At 38.9% G+C, this 15,613-nt stretch overlaps 2 protein-coding genes across 3 annotated transcripts; one reads left to right on the forward strand and one right to left on the reverse strand.

Annotated features, from left to right (window-relative positions):
- Window positions 1-1,087: 1,087 nt before the first annotated feature.
- On the reverse strand, window positions 1,088-5,325 carry LOC124028188 (beta-2-microglobulin-like). The gene is made up of 4 exons (XM_046340302.1): window positions 5,167-5,325; window positions 3,911-4,183; window positions 1,977-2,012; window positions 1,088-1,855 (listed from the first exon to the last, which is right to left on the reverse strand). The coding sequence occupies exons 1-3, from the start codon at window positions 5,228-5,230 to the stop codon at window positions 1,999-2,001; spliced, it is 351 nt and encodes a 116-aa protein (XP_046196258.1). The 5' UTR covers window positions 5,231-5,325; the 3' UTR covers window positions 1,088-1,855; window positions 1,977-1,998.
- On the forward strand, window positions 4,575-15,057 carry LOC124028187 (protein lifeguard 4-like). 2 transcript variants are annotated; one of them, XM_046340301.1, is made up of 8 exons: window positions 4,575-4,719; window positions 6,539-6,795; window positions 7,053-7,161; window positions 8,037-8,142; window positions 8,918-8,951; window positions 9,785-9,902; window positions 12,722-12,767; window positions 14,019-15,057. In XM_046340301.1, the coding sequence occupies exons 2-8, from the start codon at window positions 6,702-6,704 to the stop codon at window positions 14,223-14,225; spliced, it is 714 nt and encodes a 237-aa protein (XP_046196257.1). In that variant the 5' UTR covers window positions 4,575-4,719; window positions 6,539-6,701; the 3' UTR covers window positions 14,226-15,057. The 2 variants fall into 2 exon arrangements, with proteins under 2 accessions (XP_046196257.1, XP_046196256.1); XM_046340300.1 differs by lacking the exon at window positions 4,575-4,719 and adding an exon at window positions 5,353-5,484.
- The last annotated feature ends 556 nt before the right edge of the window (window positions 15,058-15,613 follow it).

Consider the following 15,613-nt stretch of genomic DNA (forward strand, 5'->3'; position numbering starts at 1 on the left):
TCACCTCTCGATGTTTCTCTAGGTTGATCCAGGGTCGTCGCTAGTTAATACAGCCACAAAGTAATAATTATGGCTAAACCCCACCCATTTATCTGATTTTAAACCCAACCGTAACCACAGTTGCTATTAACTTTGTGCCTAACCTTAAATTGAGACCCAAAAGGTTACAGGGCTTAGAAGAGAAACAGCTTTTGTGAAATGAACGTGAGAATTGACTTTTTATAGCAGGTTAGGAGAATTTGGATAAGGTTTGGAAAAGGGTTTGCTGAAATGCAAAAGAAGAAAAAACATGAATTTGACAAAAGCTGTATCCCTTCTAGCCATGGCAGTTTGTTACAAAGTTGACAAAAGCTGTATCCCTTCTAGCCATGGCAGTCTGTTACAAAGTTGACAAAAGCTGTATCCCTTCTAGCCATGGCAGTCTGTTACAAAGTTGACAAAAGCTGTATCCCTTCTAGCCATGGCAGTCTGTTACAAAGTTGACAAAAGCTGTATCCCTTCTAGCCATGGCAGTCTGTTACAAAGTTGACAAAAGCTGTATCCCTTCTAGCCATGGCAGTCTGTTACAAAGTTGACAAAAGCTGTATCCCTTCTAGCCATGGCAGTCTGTTACAAAGTTGACAAAAGCTGTATCCCTTCTAGCCATGGCAGTCTGTTACAAAGTTGACAAAAGCTGTATCCCTTCTAGCCATGGCAGTCTGTTACAAAGTTGACGCAATCTTCCTTTTACCAGTTACAATGCTGGACATGCATTGCATTGAGACAAAGTATGGTAATAAAGTATAGTGTATGATCTGATATGTCAACATGGTATCATCACCCATTATAATGCTGTAGACTACAGCTCTGCACGCATTGCCTACCTGCCTTGGCAATGTGAGTAGCTTATTACAAGCACATTACCGATTGAATGATTAATATAACTTATCAAAACGGACTTTTGAACATGACTGAGTCGATCACAACAAGTTCTTACAGTTAAGAGACATTTAATCAAGAAATATCATAAAAAGTGCAATTTTTTTGGTCACAATGATTTTGTATTTCTTTAACTTAAAAATATTTAGTCAAATAGTTGTCCAGTGTCAATAGTTTACCATTTATTTATTTAATCAAACTGAACAGAAAAGTGTTGTATAATACACCGAAAGACAGAACATATCTTTTTATTTTTTAAGTAATGTAAATACAGTTCTCTACTTGGCAAAATGTGCCTGTAAAAAGACCCCATTTATTACTGTTGATAATTGGTCAGGAATGTTGAAGGATAGACAGAAGATGAGATGTTATATTGATAAATGACTTCAAACCAAAATGAACGTTGATATTTACAGGTCACACAAATGCATATCCCATGGGCTTCCTCTGAAATAATTAGGGTTTAAAAAAAATAAAATGCTGATCAAATATCAGACTTTACATTACACACTGTTGCTTATAGCTAAAACCACAGTCAAATAGTGCAAGTTATGGAGTTTGTTTATTTATTTATGAGAAAAAGTGTTCAAATCTAATGGTACCAATTTAAAGGAAATTAAAGTTTTTGTTTTTTAAAATCTAAAAATAAAGTACTTGATAAAAGCCTTTATTGTTTTTGAAAGAAGTGACTTTGAGAATGTTCATCAGAAGCTGTGCCATTTGTCAATTAAAAATATCTTGCCCCCCCCACAAAAAAAAAAAAATCTTAACAATTTTGTGTGTAAGTGTTTTAGTAATGATTGTCAATTTCAAAACCCTTGAAACTGGCACCGGCGCACAAAGTGTTACCAGAAAACAAAAACAAAAACCCAAGTTTGTCATCTCAGCTCTAGTTCAAGGCTGGCACGGATTGGACAAGCACAGATGGAATGTCTGCCTGTTAAGAAAGAAGGGTAAAGATATGAAGTTTAATTCTGTTTTAATCTAGTTAGCTACAGTTCATGTAATTAGCTACGGTTTCAACAAATAAATATACATAAATTCATCTGAATACCTACCATTATGTCCTGCTCCAGATCCTTACATATCTGCCTCTGGAGAACACAACAACAACAGAGACAGCATTGTTATTGTTTTACAGACTTCCACAAACTACATGTCTACATGAAATCAGTCTCTTACTGTAACTAATGGCTCATCAACTGGTATCTAAATCAATGACCACATAATGAACCTAGCTCTCCAGGGCCCTGTCCAGAAACAACTCCTGTAACTCACCCCAGGTGTACTCCTCTAACTACACTAGTAACTCACCCCAGGTGTACTCCTCTAACTACACTAGGTGTACTCCTAACTACACTAGTAACTGGTACTCCTCTAACTACACTAGTAACTCACCCCAGGTATACTCCTCTAACTACACTAGTAACTCACCTCAGGTGTACTCCTCTAACTACACTAGTAACTCACCCCAGGTGTACTCCTCTAACTACACTAGTAACTCACCCCAGGTGTACTCCTCTAACTACACTAGTAACTCACCCCAGGTGTAGCTCTTCATATTCTTCAGGTGACGGACTCTGCAGGTGTACTCCTCTAACTACACTAGTAACTCACCCCAGGTGTACTCCTCTAACTACACTAGTAACTCACCCCAGGTGTACTCCTCTAACTACACTAGTAACTCACCCCAGGTGTACTCCTCTAACTACTAACTAAACCAGTAACTCACCCCAGGTGTACTCCTCTAACTACTAACTACACTAGTAACTCACCCCAGGTGTACTCCTCTAACTACACTAGTAACTCACCCCAGGTGTACTCCTCTAACTATACTAGTAACTCACCCCAGGTGTACTCCTCTAACTACACTAGTAACTCACCCCAGGTGTACTCCTCTAACTACACTAGTAACTCACCCCAGGTGTACTACTACTAGTAACTCACCCCAGGTGTACTCCTCTAACTACTAACTACACTAGTAACTCACCCCAGGTGTACTCTCTAACTACACTAGTAACTCACCCCAGGTGTACTCCTCTAACTATACTAGTAACTCACCCCAGGTGTACTCCTCTAACTACTAACTACACTAGTAACTCACCCCAGGTGTACTCCTCTAACTACACTAGTAACTCACCCCAGGTGTACTAACTACACTAGTAACTCACCCCAGGTGTACTCCTCTAACTATACTAGTAACTCACCCCAGGTGTACTCCTCTAACTATACTAGTAACTCACCCCAGGTGTATACTCCTCTAACTATTAACTACACTACTAACTCACTCCAGGTATACTCCTCTAACTACACTAGTAACTCACCCCAGGTGTACTCCTCTAACTACACTAGTAACTCACCCCAGGTGTAGCTCTTCAGATTCTTCAGGTGACGGACTCAACAGGTGTACTCCTCTAACTACACTAGTAACTCACCCCAGGTGTACTCCTCTAACTACACTAGTAACTCACCCCAGGTGTACTCCTCTAACTATACTAGTAACTCACCCCAGGTGTACTCCTCTAACTACTAACTACACTAGTAACTCACCCCAGGTGTACTCCTCTAACTACACTAGTAACTCACCCCAGGTGTACTCCTCTAACTATACTAGTAACTCACCCCAGGTGTACTCCTCTAACTATACTAGTAACTCACCCCAGGTGTACTCCTCTAACTATACTAGTAACTCACCCCAGGTGTACTCCTCTAACTATTAACTACACTACTAACTCACTCCAGGTGTACTCCTCTAACTACACTAGTAACTCACCCCAGGTGTAGCTCTTCAGATTCTTCAGGTGACGGACTCAACAGGTGTACTCCTATAACTACACTAGTAACTCACCCCAGGTGTACTCCTCTAACTACACTAGTAACTCACCCCAGGTGTACTCCTCTAACTACACTAGTAACTCACCCCAGGTGTACTCCTCTAACTATACTAGTAACTCACCCCAGGTGTACTCCTCTAACTATACTAGTAACTCACCCCAGGTGTAGGTCTTCAGATTCTTCAGGTGACGGACTCTGCAGGTGTACTCCTCTCCGCTGGCTGGTGTGAATCCAACACTCTTGGTGAGGTGGAACTGCCATCCCTGTTGGAAGGCCAGGTCTGTCTGCTTGGCGTCGGGGATCTCCACGCCGTTCTTCAGGAGCTGGATGCTGATGTCAGGGGGGTGGAAGCCACTCACGTGACAGATCAGGGTGTTCTTATCGCCAAAGTTGCCAGGGTTACGGCTGTACACCTGCACCTTGGGGTGAGCTGGTAGAAATGCGAAAAGAAACGCCATAGGGAGATTCATAGGTTTTCATTCGTTTTAAAAGTTTTATTATTCAATTTGTAGGTATCGGAATACATAAATATATTCCTTTACATTTCACACAGGTAGGTGTAACAGTATAACATTAGACCGTCCCCTCGCCCATACCCGGGCGCGAACCAGGGACCCTCTGCACACATCAACAAAAGTCACCCAGCATCGTTACCCATCGCTCCACAAAAGCGCCGCCCTTGCTGAGCAAGTGACGTCACCGATTGAAACGCTATTTAGCGCGCACCACCGCTAACAAAGCTAGCCGTTTCACATCCGTTACATAGGCTATATATTTTAATAAAGTTATTTTAAAGTAAAGTACACTTAGGGACAAAGGTCTGTGAATGATCAGACATTCATTATGGCTCGAGCCAATACTGTCCGCCAAAGACAGCAGCCATTTCATTAAAAGTGAAAGTAAAATCTGGAGGGGATTACCAGCCATAACAAAATGTGGCGTCATGTCATTGTCGCCCTATACCAGGTAGGCTATAATATAACCTATCCACTGAAACAATCACTTAACGTTATATTTTGATCAGGTTAAAAACGTTACATTAGGTTTACATTACATGAACTTTACATTATGTAACATCACACTTCTCACAAAAATGTACAGGCATGCCAGCGAATAGTTGAGGAAAAATGACAAAAATGGCAAAAGGTTCATGCAAATTATTTAGCTAGGGCTCGAAGTTGTGGTGTCCTTCCTCCCACATGACATGACAATGTAGGGTTAACAAGAAACAGTGTTTAATAAACAAACCAAAAAAAGCTACAGAAAAGTTATACGTTTGGTATTTAAATAAATATCCTAGTAAAAAAACGTAAAACTAAAATATAAACAGCGTACAAACAAACTGATGGTAAGAAATCGATAAAGACGTGCATTTCCAAACGTTGCGTTGATTTTATAAAACAAGATACTTACATTCTTTGGCCTCCACAGCGCTGTAAATGAGCCCAAGTACAACGATTGACAGAATAGACTTCATATTTGGTGTAATTCGGAATTATTCGTCCTCAAATAAAATAGAGAATGGAAAGATCCGTCTGCCTGTGCCTGGCTGTGGAAATAACTGAAAGTAATAGAAATAGACAGTCGTATAAATGCTCTCCAGGACCGCCTCCTCTCTGTTTTTAAAAGCCAATCAAAAATGGTAGATTTCTGTTGTTAGGCTAAAGAAAGCCGCACAGGTTAAACAGTTTATTAGGGAGGACTATAGTCTGCAAATAACCTGAAATCCAGGTGAGTTACCATAATAGCAATTTCGATGTATGTCGTGAGATATTATTATTTGACCATGCTGGTCATTTATGAACATTTTAACATCTTGGCCATGTTCTGTTATAATCTCCATCCGGCACAGCCAGAAGAGAACTGGCCACCCCTCATAGCCTGGTTCCTCTCTAGGTTTCTTCCTAGGTTTTGGCCTTTCTAGGGAGTTTTTCCTAGCCACCGTGCTTCTACACCTGCATTGCTTGCTGTTTGGGGTTTTAGGCTGGGTTTCTGTACAGTACTTTAAGATATCAGCTGATGTAAGAAGGGCTTTATAAATACATTTGATTTGAAATTTGATTTCATAATGTCATTTCACCTAGGCATCCATTTTGAGAAAAAAAATAGAATAGAATAGTTGTTTGGCCTTTTCAATATTTTGTGTCTCCATTGATCTAATTGTATTTGTATTTATTTAACTTTTATTTAACTAAGGAATACCTTAGGATAAGTAATCCCTCTCACCCCCCTTTAAGGCAAGTCAGTTAAGAACAAATTCTTATTTACAATGATGGCCTACCCCGGACGACGCTGGGTCAATTGTGCGCAGCCCTATGGGATGTGCTACAGCCTCGAATCGAACCAGGGACTGTAGTGACGCCTCTTGCACTGAGATGCAGTGCATTAAGACTGCTGCGCCACTCGGGACCACAAATATCTGAGTAGAGTGAAAAGTTGCTAGAATGGTTAACCATAATACAATATTACAATTCATGTATCTCTTTAAAAATATGTGTATTTATATGCTATTTTCAGATTTTATTGAACAGAGGGAGGATGACAGTGTGGAAAGATAGTTTATATCAGGCAGTACGCAGCATTTGAACCCAGGCCGACACCGTAGACGTGCGGCATAGACCACTAGACCACCCTAGACCACAATACACGTACCTCTTTTAAATATGTTTTTTTTTTTTTGTTTTGAGTTATAGCATAAAGTTGAACATTGTCTACTCAACCGCTTTAATAGTTCCCTGAAAAAAGACCCTTTATCAACAGTTAGTGGTGTGTTGCGCTATTGCAGGTTTCACAGAAATCACGAGCCATGTCACATGACGAACGTGTACAAACCAAGCCGGAAGTGGAGTGACGAACTGACGCACGACGTCAACCGGAACAGCTGTGCAACGGCCCCAAAACAGAAAACATCAAGACAGTATTTTAGTCTGAATTAAAGCTGGATCAAGATGACTACACCTGAAAAATACCCCAGGTCTTCAATTGAAGATGATTTCAACTATGGAACAAATGTTGCGACAGCGAGTGTGCAAATCCGGATGGGTAAGAGAAGACCCGTTGTAAAGTCTATTTACCTAGCTAGCCTAGCTGATGATGGTTGCTAACTAGCAATCTTTTCAATATGTCTAGATCATGCCTTGCCAAATGAAATAAACGACGTGACATTTATCGTGGTGGCAACTAACTAAACGACCGAATCAAATACATCTGCTGCTATAGAATGTAACTAAATAAATCATGATTTTTCAATGAGCCTACTTCGCTGTCTTATCTATTTATTCTCTCTCTCCCCGGAAAAGATTTCCTGCGCAAGGTATACACCATCCTGTCTCTTCAGATCATCCTGACCACTGCTACCTCTGCTCTCTTCATGTACTGTGACACCATCAAGGACTTTGTCCATTCAAGGTAAATTGTGAACTATTAGTAGGCCTGCATAAATTGTGAACTATTAGTAGGCCTGCATAAATTGTGAACTATTAGTAGGCCTGCATAAATTGTGAACTATTAGTAGGCCTGCATAAATTGTGAACTATTAGTAGGCCTGCGTAATTCAATGGGCATATCTGGGAAACACTGTGGTAGAAGGGTAATGAGGGTGGGTATAATTTGTGTTATGTTCCAACAGGAATCTGTTCCAAAAATACCTTCGTAAATAACATGGTTGCCAACAAACAACGCATAGACAGTTGTATAGCGGCAGAATAAGATACCGGGTAGAGAGGGTGGGCTATTTCATTAAGTTTTTCACTCGCCACGTTTATTCCAAAAAAATATCTGTCCTCTCTCTGGTAGCCTACGGACAAACATTAAGAATAAGCTGCGTGGTGAGTTGATGCCTATTCGGCAGCTAGTTAGCCAGGTGAATTGATCATGATACTTTGCATGCGTTGTTTGTTTGGCATCCTTGTACTTTACAAAGTTTTTGGTTCAGATTCCTGTTGGAACATAACACAAATTATTACCTGGGTAATGATATTGGTATGATATCCAATCCTCCACCCCCCAAATAGCCCTTTACACCAGCATTGTGCATGTATGTATATACTGTAAGGAGACTTGTATTTTGGCTACCCGATGACATCAAATGCCGATTATTCTAATCTCTCCAGCCTGGGAGTCAGTCTGTTTCTGTCATGTTGTCGACTCCTCATGGCACTTTCAATGGAGTATGCAAGGGACAAGAGTCCAACCAGATGTGCAATAGTATAATCTGTCCCAACACGCTGCCTGGTTGGCTTGGCTTGGTTCTGACTCTCTCATTGGTTCTGTACCCCCTCCAGTCCAGCGGTTGTGTTGGTGTCAGCCATTGGCTCCCTGGTGTTGATCATTGCCCTGGCCTTCTACAGACATCAACATCCCATTAACCTGTACCTGCTTGCCGCATTCGTAAGTTCTGGTTTGCACAGATTGTATCCCAAATGGCACCCTATTCCCTACATAGTACACTACTTTTGACCAGGGCCCATAGGGTTCTGGTTGAAAGTAGTGCACTATATAGGGAATAGTGGGCCTGGTTAAAAGTAGTGCACTATATATGGAATAGTGGCCCTGGTTAAAAGTAGTGCACTATATAGGGAATAGTGGCCCTGGTTAAAAGTAGTGCACTATATAGGGAATAGTGGCCCTGGTTAAAAGTAGTGCACTATATAGGGAATAGTGGCCCTGGTTAAAAGTAGTGCACTATATAGGGAATAGTGGCCCTGGTTAAAAGTAGTGCACTATATAGGGAATAGTGGCCCTGGTTAAAAGTAGTGCACTATATAGGGAATAGTGGCCCTGGTTAAAAGTAGTGCACTATATAGGGAATAGTGGCCCTGGTTAAAAGTAGTGCACTATATAGGGAATAGTGGCCCTGGTTAAAAGTAGTGCACTATATAGGGAATAGTGGCCCTGGTTAAAAGTAGTGCACTATATAGGGAATAGTGGCCCTGGTTAAAAGTAGTGCACTATATGGCCCTGGTTAAAAGGGAATAGTGGCCCTGGTTAAAAGTAGTGCACTATATATGGAATAGTGGCCCTGGTTAAAAGTAGTGCACTATATAGGGAATAGTGGCCCTGGTTAAAAGTAGTGCACTATATGGGGAATAGTGGCCCTGGTTAAAAGTAGTGCACTATGTAATGAGTTTGTTTCAGCTAACATTGTTTTCTTTCTCTCTTTCAGACTCTGTTGGAGTCGGTCTCTGTTGCTACCGCAGGTGAGTTCTGCCTTTGCTTGATGTTGATTAATCTTTTGAGAAGTTTTCTTTTCTTTTTAGTTCAAAATATCCACCGCTTCTATATAAATTATAAATTATATTCATGTCTCAATAAATAGTCAATTAGTTAATCTACTGTGAGACACCTGTGACCTCATTAGTAATATGATTATTCATAGTTTATTATTCCCCTCAGGAAATATCGACCCCCTACTGTGTTTCCATAGCAACACCACAGGCTTCACTCCCTGCCTGCATCTGACATGGTATCCTATTCACTATATAGGGAATAAGGTGCACTAATTAGTGCCTTTTGTAGGGAATAGGGTGCACTAATTAGTGCCCTTTGTAGGGAATAGAGTGCACTAATTAGTGCCCTTTGTAGGGAATAGGGTGCACTAATTAGTGCCCTTTGTAGGGAATAGGGTGCACTAATTAGTGCCCTTTGTAGGGAATAGGGTGCACTAATTAGTGCCCTTTGTAGGGAATAGGGTGCACTAATTAGTGCCCTTTATAGGGAATAGGGTGCACTAATTAGTGCCCTTTGTAGGGAATAGGGTGCACTAATTAGTGCCCTTTATTGTGCACTAATTAGTGCCCTTTGAATAGGGTGCACTAATTAGTGCCCTTTGTAGGGAATAGGGTGCACTAATAGTGCCCTTTGTAGGGAATAGCACTAATTAGTGCCCTTTGTAGGGAAAAGGGTGCACTAATTAGTGACCTTTATAGGAAATTAGTGACCTTTATAGTTTCAATTTCAGACGCAGTCCTCGTTGTTTGTTCCCTCCTATACATTGTGAAACAGGCATGTGTTTGTGTTGTTGTCTCTGTAGTGACCTTCTATGAGTATTCCATCGTGCTCCAGGCCTTCTTCCTCACAGCAGCTGTGTTCCTTGGGCTGACTGCCTACACCTTCCAGTCTAAGAGAGACTTCAGTAAACTGGGAGCTGGGTAAGAGGCCTTAAACTCCTCTCATACACCTGGCTGTGTCTGAAATAGCACCCTCTTTTTCAACAGTAGTGCACTATGTAGGGAATAGGGTCAGGGTTCCATTTTTGATGCAAACCTACCTGTTAGCTGCTCACTGTTACAGATATATTACCTATTTATTATAGCTGTTACACTGTTACAGATATATTACCTATTTATTATAGCTGTTACAGATATATTACCTATTTATTATAGCTGTTACAGATATATTATCTATTTATTATAGCTGTTACAGATATATTACCTATTTATTATAGCTGTTACAGATATATTACCTATTTATTATAGCTGTTACAGATATATTACCTATTTATTATAGCTGTTACAGATATATTACCTATTTATTATAGCTGTTACAGATATATTACCTATTTATTATAGCTGTTACAGATATATTACCTATTTATTATAGCTGTTACAGATATATTACCTATTTATTATAGCTGTTACAGATATATTACCTATTTATTATAGCTGTTACAGATATATTACCTATTTATTATAGCTGTTACAGATATATTACCTATTTATTATAGCTGTTACAGATATATTACCTATTTATTATAGCTGTTACAGATATATTACCTATTTATTATAGCTGTTACAGATATATTACCTATTTATTATAGCTGTTACAGATATATTACCTATTTATTATAGCTGTTACACTGTTACAGATATTACCTATTTATTATAGCTGTTACAGATATATTACCTATTTATTATAGCTGTTACACTGATAGATATATTACCTATTTATTATAGCTGTTACACTGATATATTACCTATTTATTATAGCTGTTACAGATATATTACCTATTTATTATAGCTGTTACACTGATACAGATTTACCTATTTATTATAGCTGTTACACTGTTACAGATATATTACCTATTTATTATAGCTGTTACACTGTTACAGATATATTACCTATTTATTATAGCTGTTACACTGTTACAGATATATTACCTATTTATTATAGCTGTTACACTGTTACAGATATATTACCTATTTATTATAGCTGTTACACTGTTATATATTACCTATTTATTATAGCTGTTACACTGTTAGATATATTACCTATTTATTATAGCTGTTACAGATAGATTACCTATTTATTATAGCTGTTAGAGATATATTACCTATTTATTATAGCTGTTACAGATAGATTACCTATTTATTATAGCTGTTACAGATATATTACCTATTTATTATAGCTGTTTCAGATATATTACCTATTTATTATAGCTGTTACACTGTTACAGATATATTACCTATTTATTATAGCTGTTACACTGTTACAGATATATTACCTATTTATTATAGCTGTTACAGATATATTACCTATTTATTATAGCTGTTACAGATATATTACCTATTTATTATAGCTGTTACAGATATATTACCTATTTATTATAGCTGTTACAGATATATTACCTATTTATTATAGCTGTTACAGATATATTACCTATTTATTATAGCTGTTACAGATATATTACCTATTTATTATAGCTGTTACAGATATATTACCTATTTATTATAACTGTTACAGATATATTACCTATTTATTATAACTGTTACAGATATATTACCTATTTATTATAGCTGTTACACTGTTGCAGATATATTACCTATTTATTATAGCTGTTACAGATATATTACCTATTTATTATAGCTGTTACAGATATATTACCTATTTATTATAGCTGTTACAGATATATTACCTATTTATTATAGCTGTTACAGATATATTACCTATTTATTATAGCTGTTACACTGTTACAGATATATTACCTATTTATTATAGCTGTTACAGATATATTACCTATTTATTATAGCTGTTACACTGTTACAGATATATTACCTATTTATTATAGCTGTTACATATATATTACCTATTTATTATAGCTGTTACAGATATATTACCTATTTATTATAGCTGTTACAGATATATTACCTATTTATTATAGCTGTTACAGATATATTACCTATTTATTATAGCTGTTACAGATATATTACCTATTTATTATAGCTGTTACAGATATATTACCTATTTATTATAGCTGTTACAGATATATTACCTATTTATTATAGCTGTTACAGATATATTACCTATTTATTATAGCTGTTACAGATATATTACCTATTTATTATTGTTATAGCTGTTGTTACAGATATATTACCTATTTATTATAGCTGCTACAGATATATTACCTATTTATTATAGCTGTTACAGATATATTACCTATTTATTATAGCTGTTACAGATATATTACCTATTTATTATAGCTGTTACACTGTTACAGATATATTACCTATTTATTATAGCTGTTACACTGTTACAGATATATTACCTATTTATTATAGCTGTTACAGATATATTACCTATTTATTATAGCTGTTACAGATATATTACCTATTTATTATAGCTGTTACAGATATATTACCTATTTATTATAGCTGTTACAGATATATTACCTATTTATTATAGCTGTTACAGATATATTACCTATTTATTATAGCTGTTACACTGTTACAGATATATTACCTATTTATTATAGCTGTTACAGATATATTACCTATGTGTTTTCAGAGGTTATTTCTAAACACTAAGCATGGTCTCAGGTTTGTTAGTGCTGTCTTGATGACAACGTCCACAGGAGCCACTAACACCCCTCCTTGATAAAGCTTCACCCACAACTGTATGGTTGTCAACTACAGCCAGAGTGTATTAGGGTACCTGCTGGTTGAACAGAATCTGAATCTTCACTGTGTTCCAGACTGTTCTCCTGCCTGTGGATCCTGATCATCGCTGGTTTCATGAAGGTGAGTTTTGTCCGTTTTACAGTTTCTGTTACCTGTTAAAATTCTGTTTTCCTTCAGGTTACTACAGTAGACCTGTGGTTTCAGGTATTTATTATGGTAGAGGTGGTTACTATGGTAGAGGTGGTTACTATGGTAGAGGTGGTTACTATGGTAGAGGTGGTTACTATGGTAGAGGTGGTTACTATGGTAGAGGTGGTTACTATGGTAGAGGTGGTTACTATGGTAGAGGTGGTTACTATTTATTAGAGGTGTTACTGTGGTAGAGGTGGTTACTGTGGTACTGGTTACTGTGGTAAGAGGTGGTTACTGTGGTAAGAGGTGGTTACTGTGGTAAGAGGTGGTTACTGTGGTAAGAGGTGGTTACTGTGGTAAGAGGTGGTTACTGTGGTAAGAGGTGGTTACTGTGGTAAGAGGTGGTTACTGTGGTAAGAGGTGGTTACTGTGGTAAGAGGTGGTTATTGTGGTAAGAGGTGGTTACTGTGGTAAGAGGTGGTTACTGTGGTAAGAGGTGGTTGCTACGGGGTAGAGGTGGTTGCTACGGGGTAGAGGTGGTTACTACGGGGTAGAGGTGGTTACTACGGGGTAGAGGTGGTTGCTACGGGGTAGAGGTGGTTACTACGGGGTAGAGGTGGTTGCTACGGGGTAGAGGTGGTTACTACGGGGTAGAGGTGGTTGCTACGGGGTAGAGGTGGTTACTGTGGGTAGAGGTGGTTACTTACGGGGTAGAGGTGGTTACGGGGGTAGAGGTAGGTCATTACCACTCTTTTCAACATCCATTATCTCTTCATTTTGCATTATTTTTCTTATAAGTAGTCATTCCTCATTAACGCCTTGTCAGTCAGTCATCCATCTATCATCCGTCCATTCAGACATCCTTAATCTATCCGTCAATCATCCATCTATCCGTCCATTCAGACATCCTTAATCTATCCGTCAATCAGTCATCCATCTATCATCCGTCCATTCAGACATCCTTAATCTATCCGTCAATCAGTCATCCATCTATCATCCGTCCATTCAGACATCCTTAATCTATCCGTCAATCAGTCATCCATCTATCATCCGTCCATTCAGACATCCTTAATCTATCCGTCAATCAGTCATCCATCTATCATCCGTCTATTCAGACATCCTTAATCTATCCGTCAATCAGTCATCCATCTATCATCCTTCCATTCAGACATCCTTAATCTATCCATCAGTCAATCCATCTATCCACAGTTTAATCTGAGTCTCCTCTCCCCCCTCCAGCTCTTCTTCCAGAACGACACAGTGGAGCTGCTGTTTGCTGGTGCGGGAGCTCTGTTGTTCTGTGGCTTCATCATCTACGACACCCACCTCCTGATGCACCAGCTGTCCCCTGAGGAGCACGTCCTGGCCTCCATTAACCTGTACCTGGACATCGTTAACCTCTTCCTGCACATCCTCCGCATGCTGGACTCCATGAAGAAAAACTGACCTTCTATTACCTCATTTAGTGCACTACGTTTTGACCAGGGCCCTGTATGAACGTAGTGCACAGTGAAGGGAATAGTGTGTGGTTTGGGACTTGGCCCCCCGATTTAGGTGATCAGCTGCTTGGCTCACAGGGTGACATGGGATCGATTCAGTTCTCAATCCAGTAACATTTTCTTGGAATTATTTATAAAATCCTCATAGAAAAGAAAATGGGCATTTATCGATTCACCTCCATGAATTGAAAACTGATTTGCCCTCCCATCTCTGATAGCCAACCCTGCTGTAGATCCTTCCAGTGATTGTGAAACATTAACCCGTGGTCTAAGTTTAACCCCTGGAGATAATATTATATTATAACCGGTGCCATTTTGTTTTTTAAGCATTTTGGATCTGGCTGTGTTTTGGACTTCTGTTTTTGTTCTTATTCTGTTTATTATTCTGAATGTAAAACAAACAACAAAACATCCTATTTAATTGTGGGCAGCTCGCTCAGTGAATGATTCCTTTCTGAATATTCAGGCATACGGATTACATAAGGTTGTTTTGGTGTAAAAATCGTTCTACTTTAGTTTTAACTTCCATCCCCCTCGCTTGCTGGTATACTGAATAAACTGGCCATGATCCTTCTAGAAAGACTTGAATAGTAGTCACAGAAAAGTTTGATAAAATACACTATTCTCCACTATTGACTTCACCAGAGAAAATGTATCACATAGCAACCTATGCCCTATATAGTGCACTACTTTTGACCAGGGTCCGCATCCCAAATGGGACCCTATTCCCTATATAGCGCACTACTTTTGACCAGTGTCCGCATCCCAAATGGGACCCTATTCCCTATATAGCGCACTACTTTTGACCAGGGGTTATCCCAAATGGGACCCTATTCCCTATATAGTGCACTACTTTTGACCAGGGTCCGCATCCCAAATGGGACCCTATTCCCTATATAGTGCACTACTTTTGTCCCAAATGGGACCCTATTCCCTATATAGTGCACTACTTTTGACCGGGTTCCGCATCCCAAATGGGACCCTATTCCCTATATAGCGCACTACTTTTGACCAGGGGCCACATCCCAAATGGGACCCTATTCCCTATATAGCGCACTACTTTTGACCAGGGGCCGCATCCCAAATGGGACCCTATTCCCTATATAGTGCACTACTTTTGACCAAAGCCCTATGGGGCATTTGATGACAGAGATTTGATATGCCAGCAAACAGAGGGATCCTCTGGGACCAGGAAACTACCTGGTGGGCAGAAGAATGTACAGTAGAATACTACCACATCAGATGTCAGGAAAGGGAATCTGAAGAACACTACAGGTCTGAACACCAAGAGGTTTCCATTAGACATTGTGTAAATACTAATGAAGAGATTTTACT

Source organism: Oncorhynchus gorbuscha, unplaced genomic scaffold (genome assembly GCF_021184085.1).
Source record: "Oncorhynchus gorbuscha isolate QuinsamMale2020 ecotype Even-year unplaced genomic scaffold, OgorEven_v1.0 Un_scaffold_3825, whole genome shotgun sequence".
Taxonomy (NCBI): Eukaryota; Metazoa; Chordata; class Actinopteri; order Salmoniformes; family Salmonidae; genus Oncorhynchus; species Oncorhynchus gorbuscha.

What these genes read in the sequence shown, in the direction of transcription:
- LOC124028188 (XM_046340302.1), bottom strand. Translation starts at nt 5,230, where the DNA reads ATGAAGTCTATTCTGTCAATCGTTGTACTTGGGCTCATTTACAGCGCT. An exon ending in CGCTGTGGAGGCCAAAGAAT is followed by an intron (nt 4,184 to 5,166) that starts GTAAGTATCTTG and finishes CATTTCTACCAG; the next exon opens with CTCACCCCAAGGTGCAGGTG.
- LOC124028187 (XM_046340301.1), top strand. Translation starts at nt 6,702, where the DNA reads ATGACTACACCTGAAAAATACCCCAGGTCTTCAATTGAAGATGATTTC. An exon ending in GGTCTCTGTTGCTACCGCAG is followed by an intron (nt 8,952 to 9,784) that starts GTGAGTTCTGCC and finishes TTGTCTCTGTAG; the next exon opens with TGACCTTCTATGAGTATTCC. An exon ending in TTCAGTAAACTGGGAGCTGG is followed by an intron (nt 9,903 to 12,721) that starts GTAAGAGGCCTT and finishes ACTGTGTTCCAG; the next exon opens with ACTGTTCTCCTGCCTGTGGA.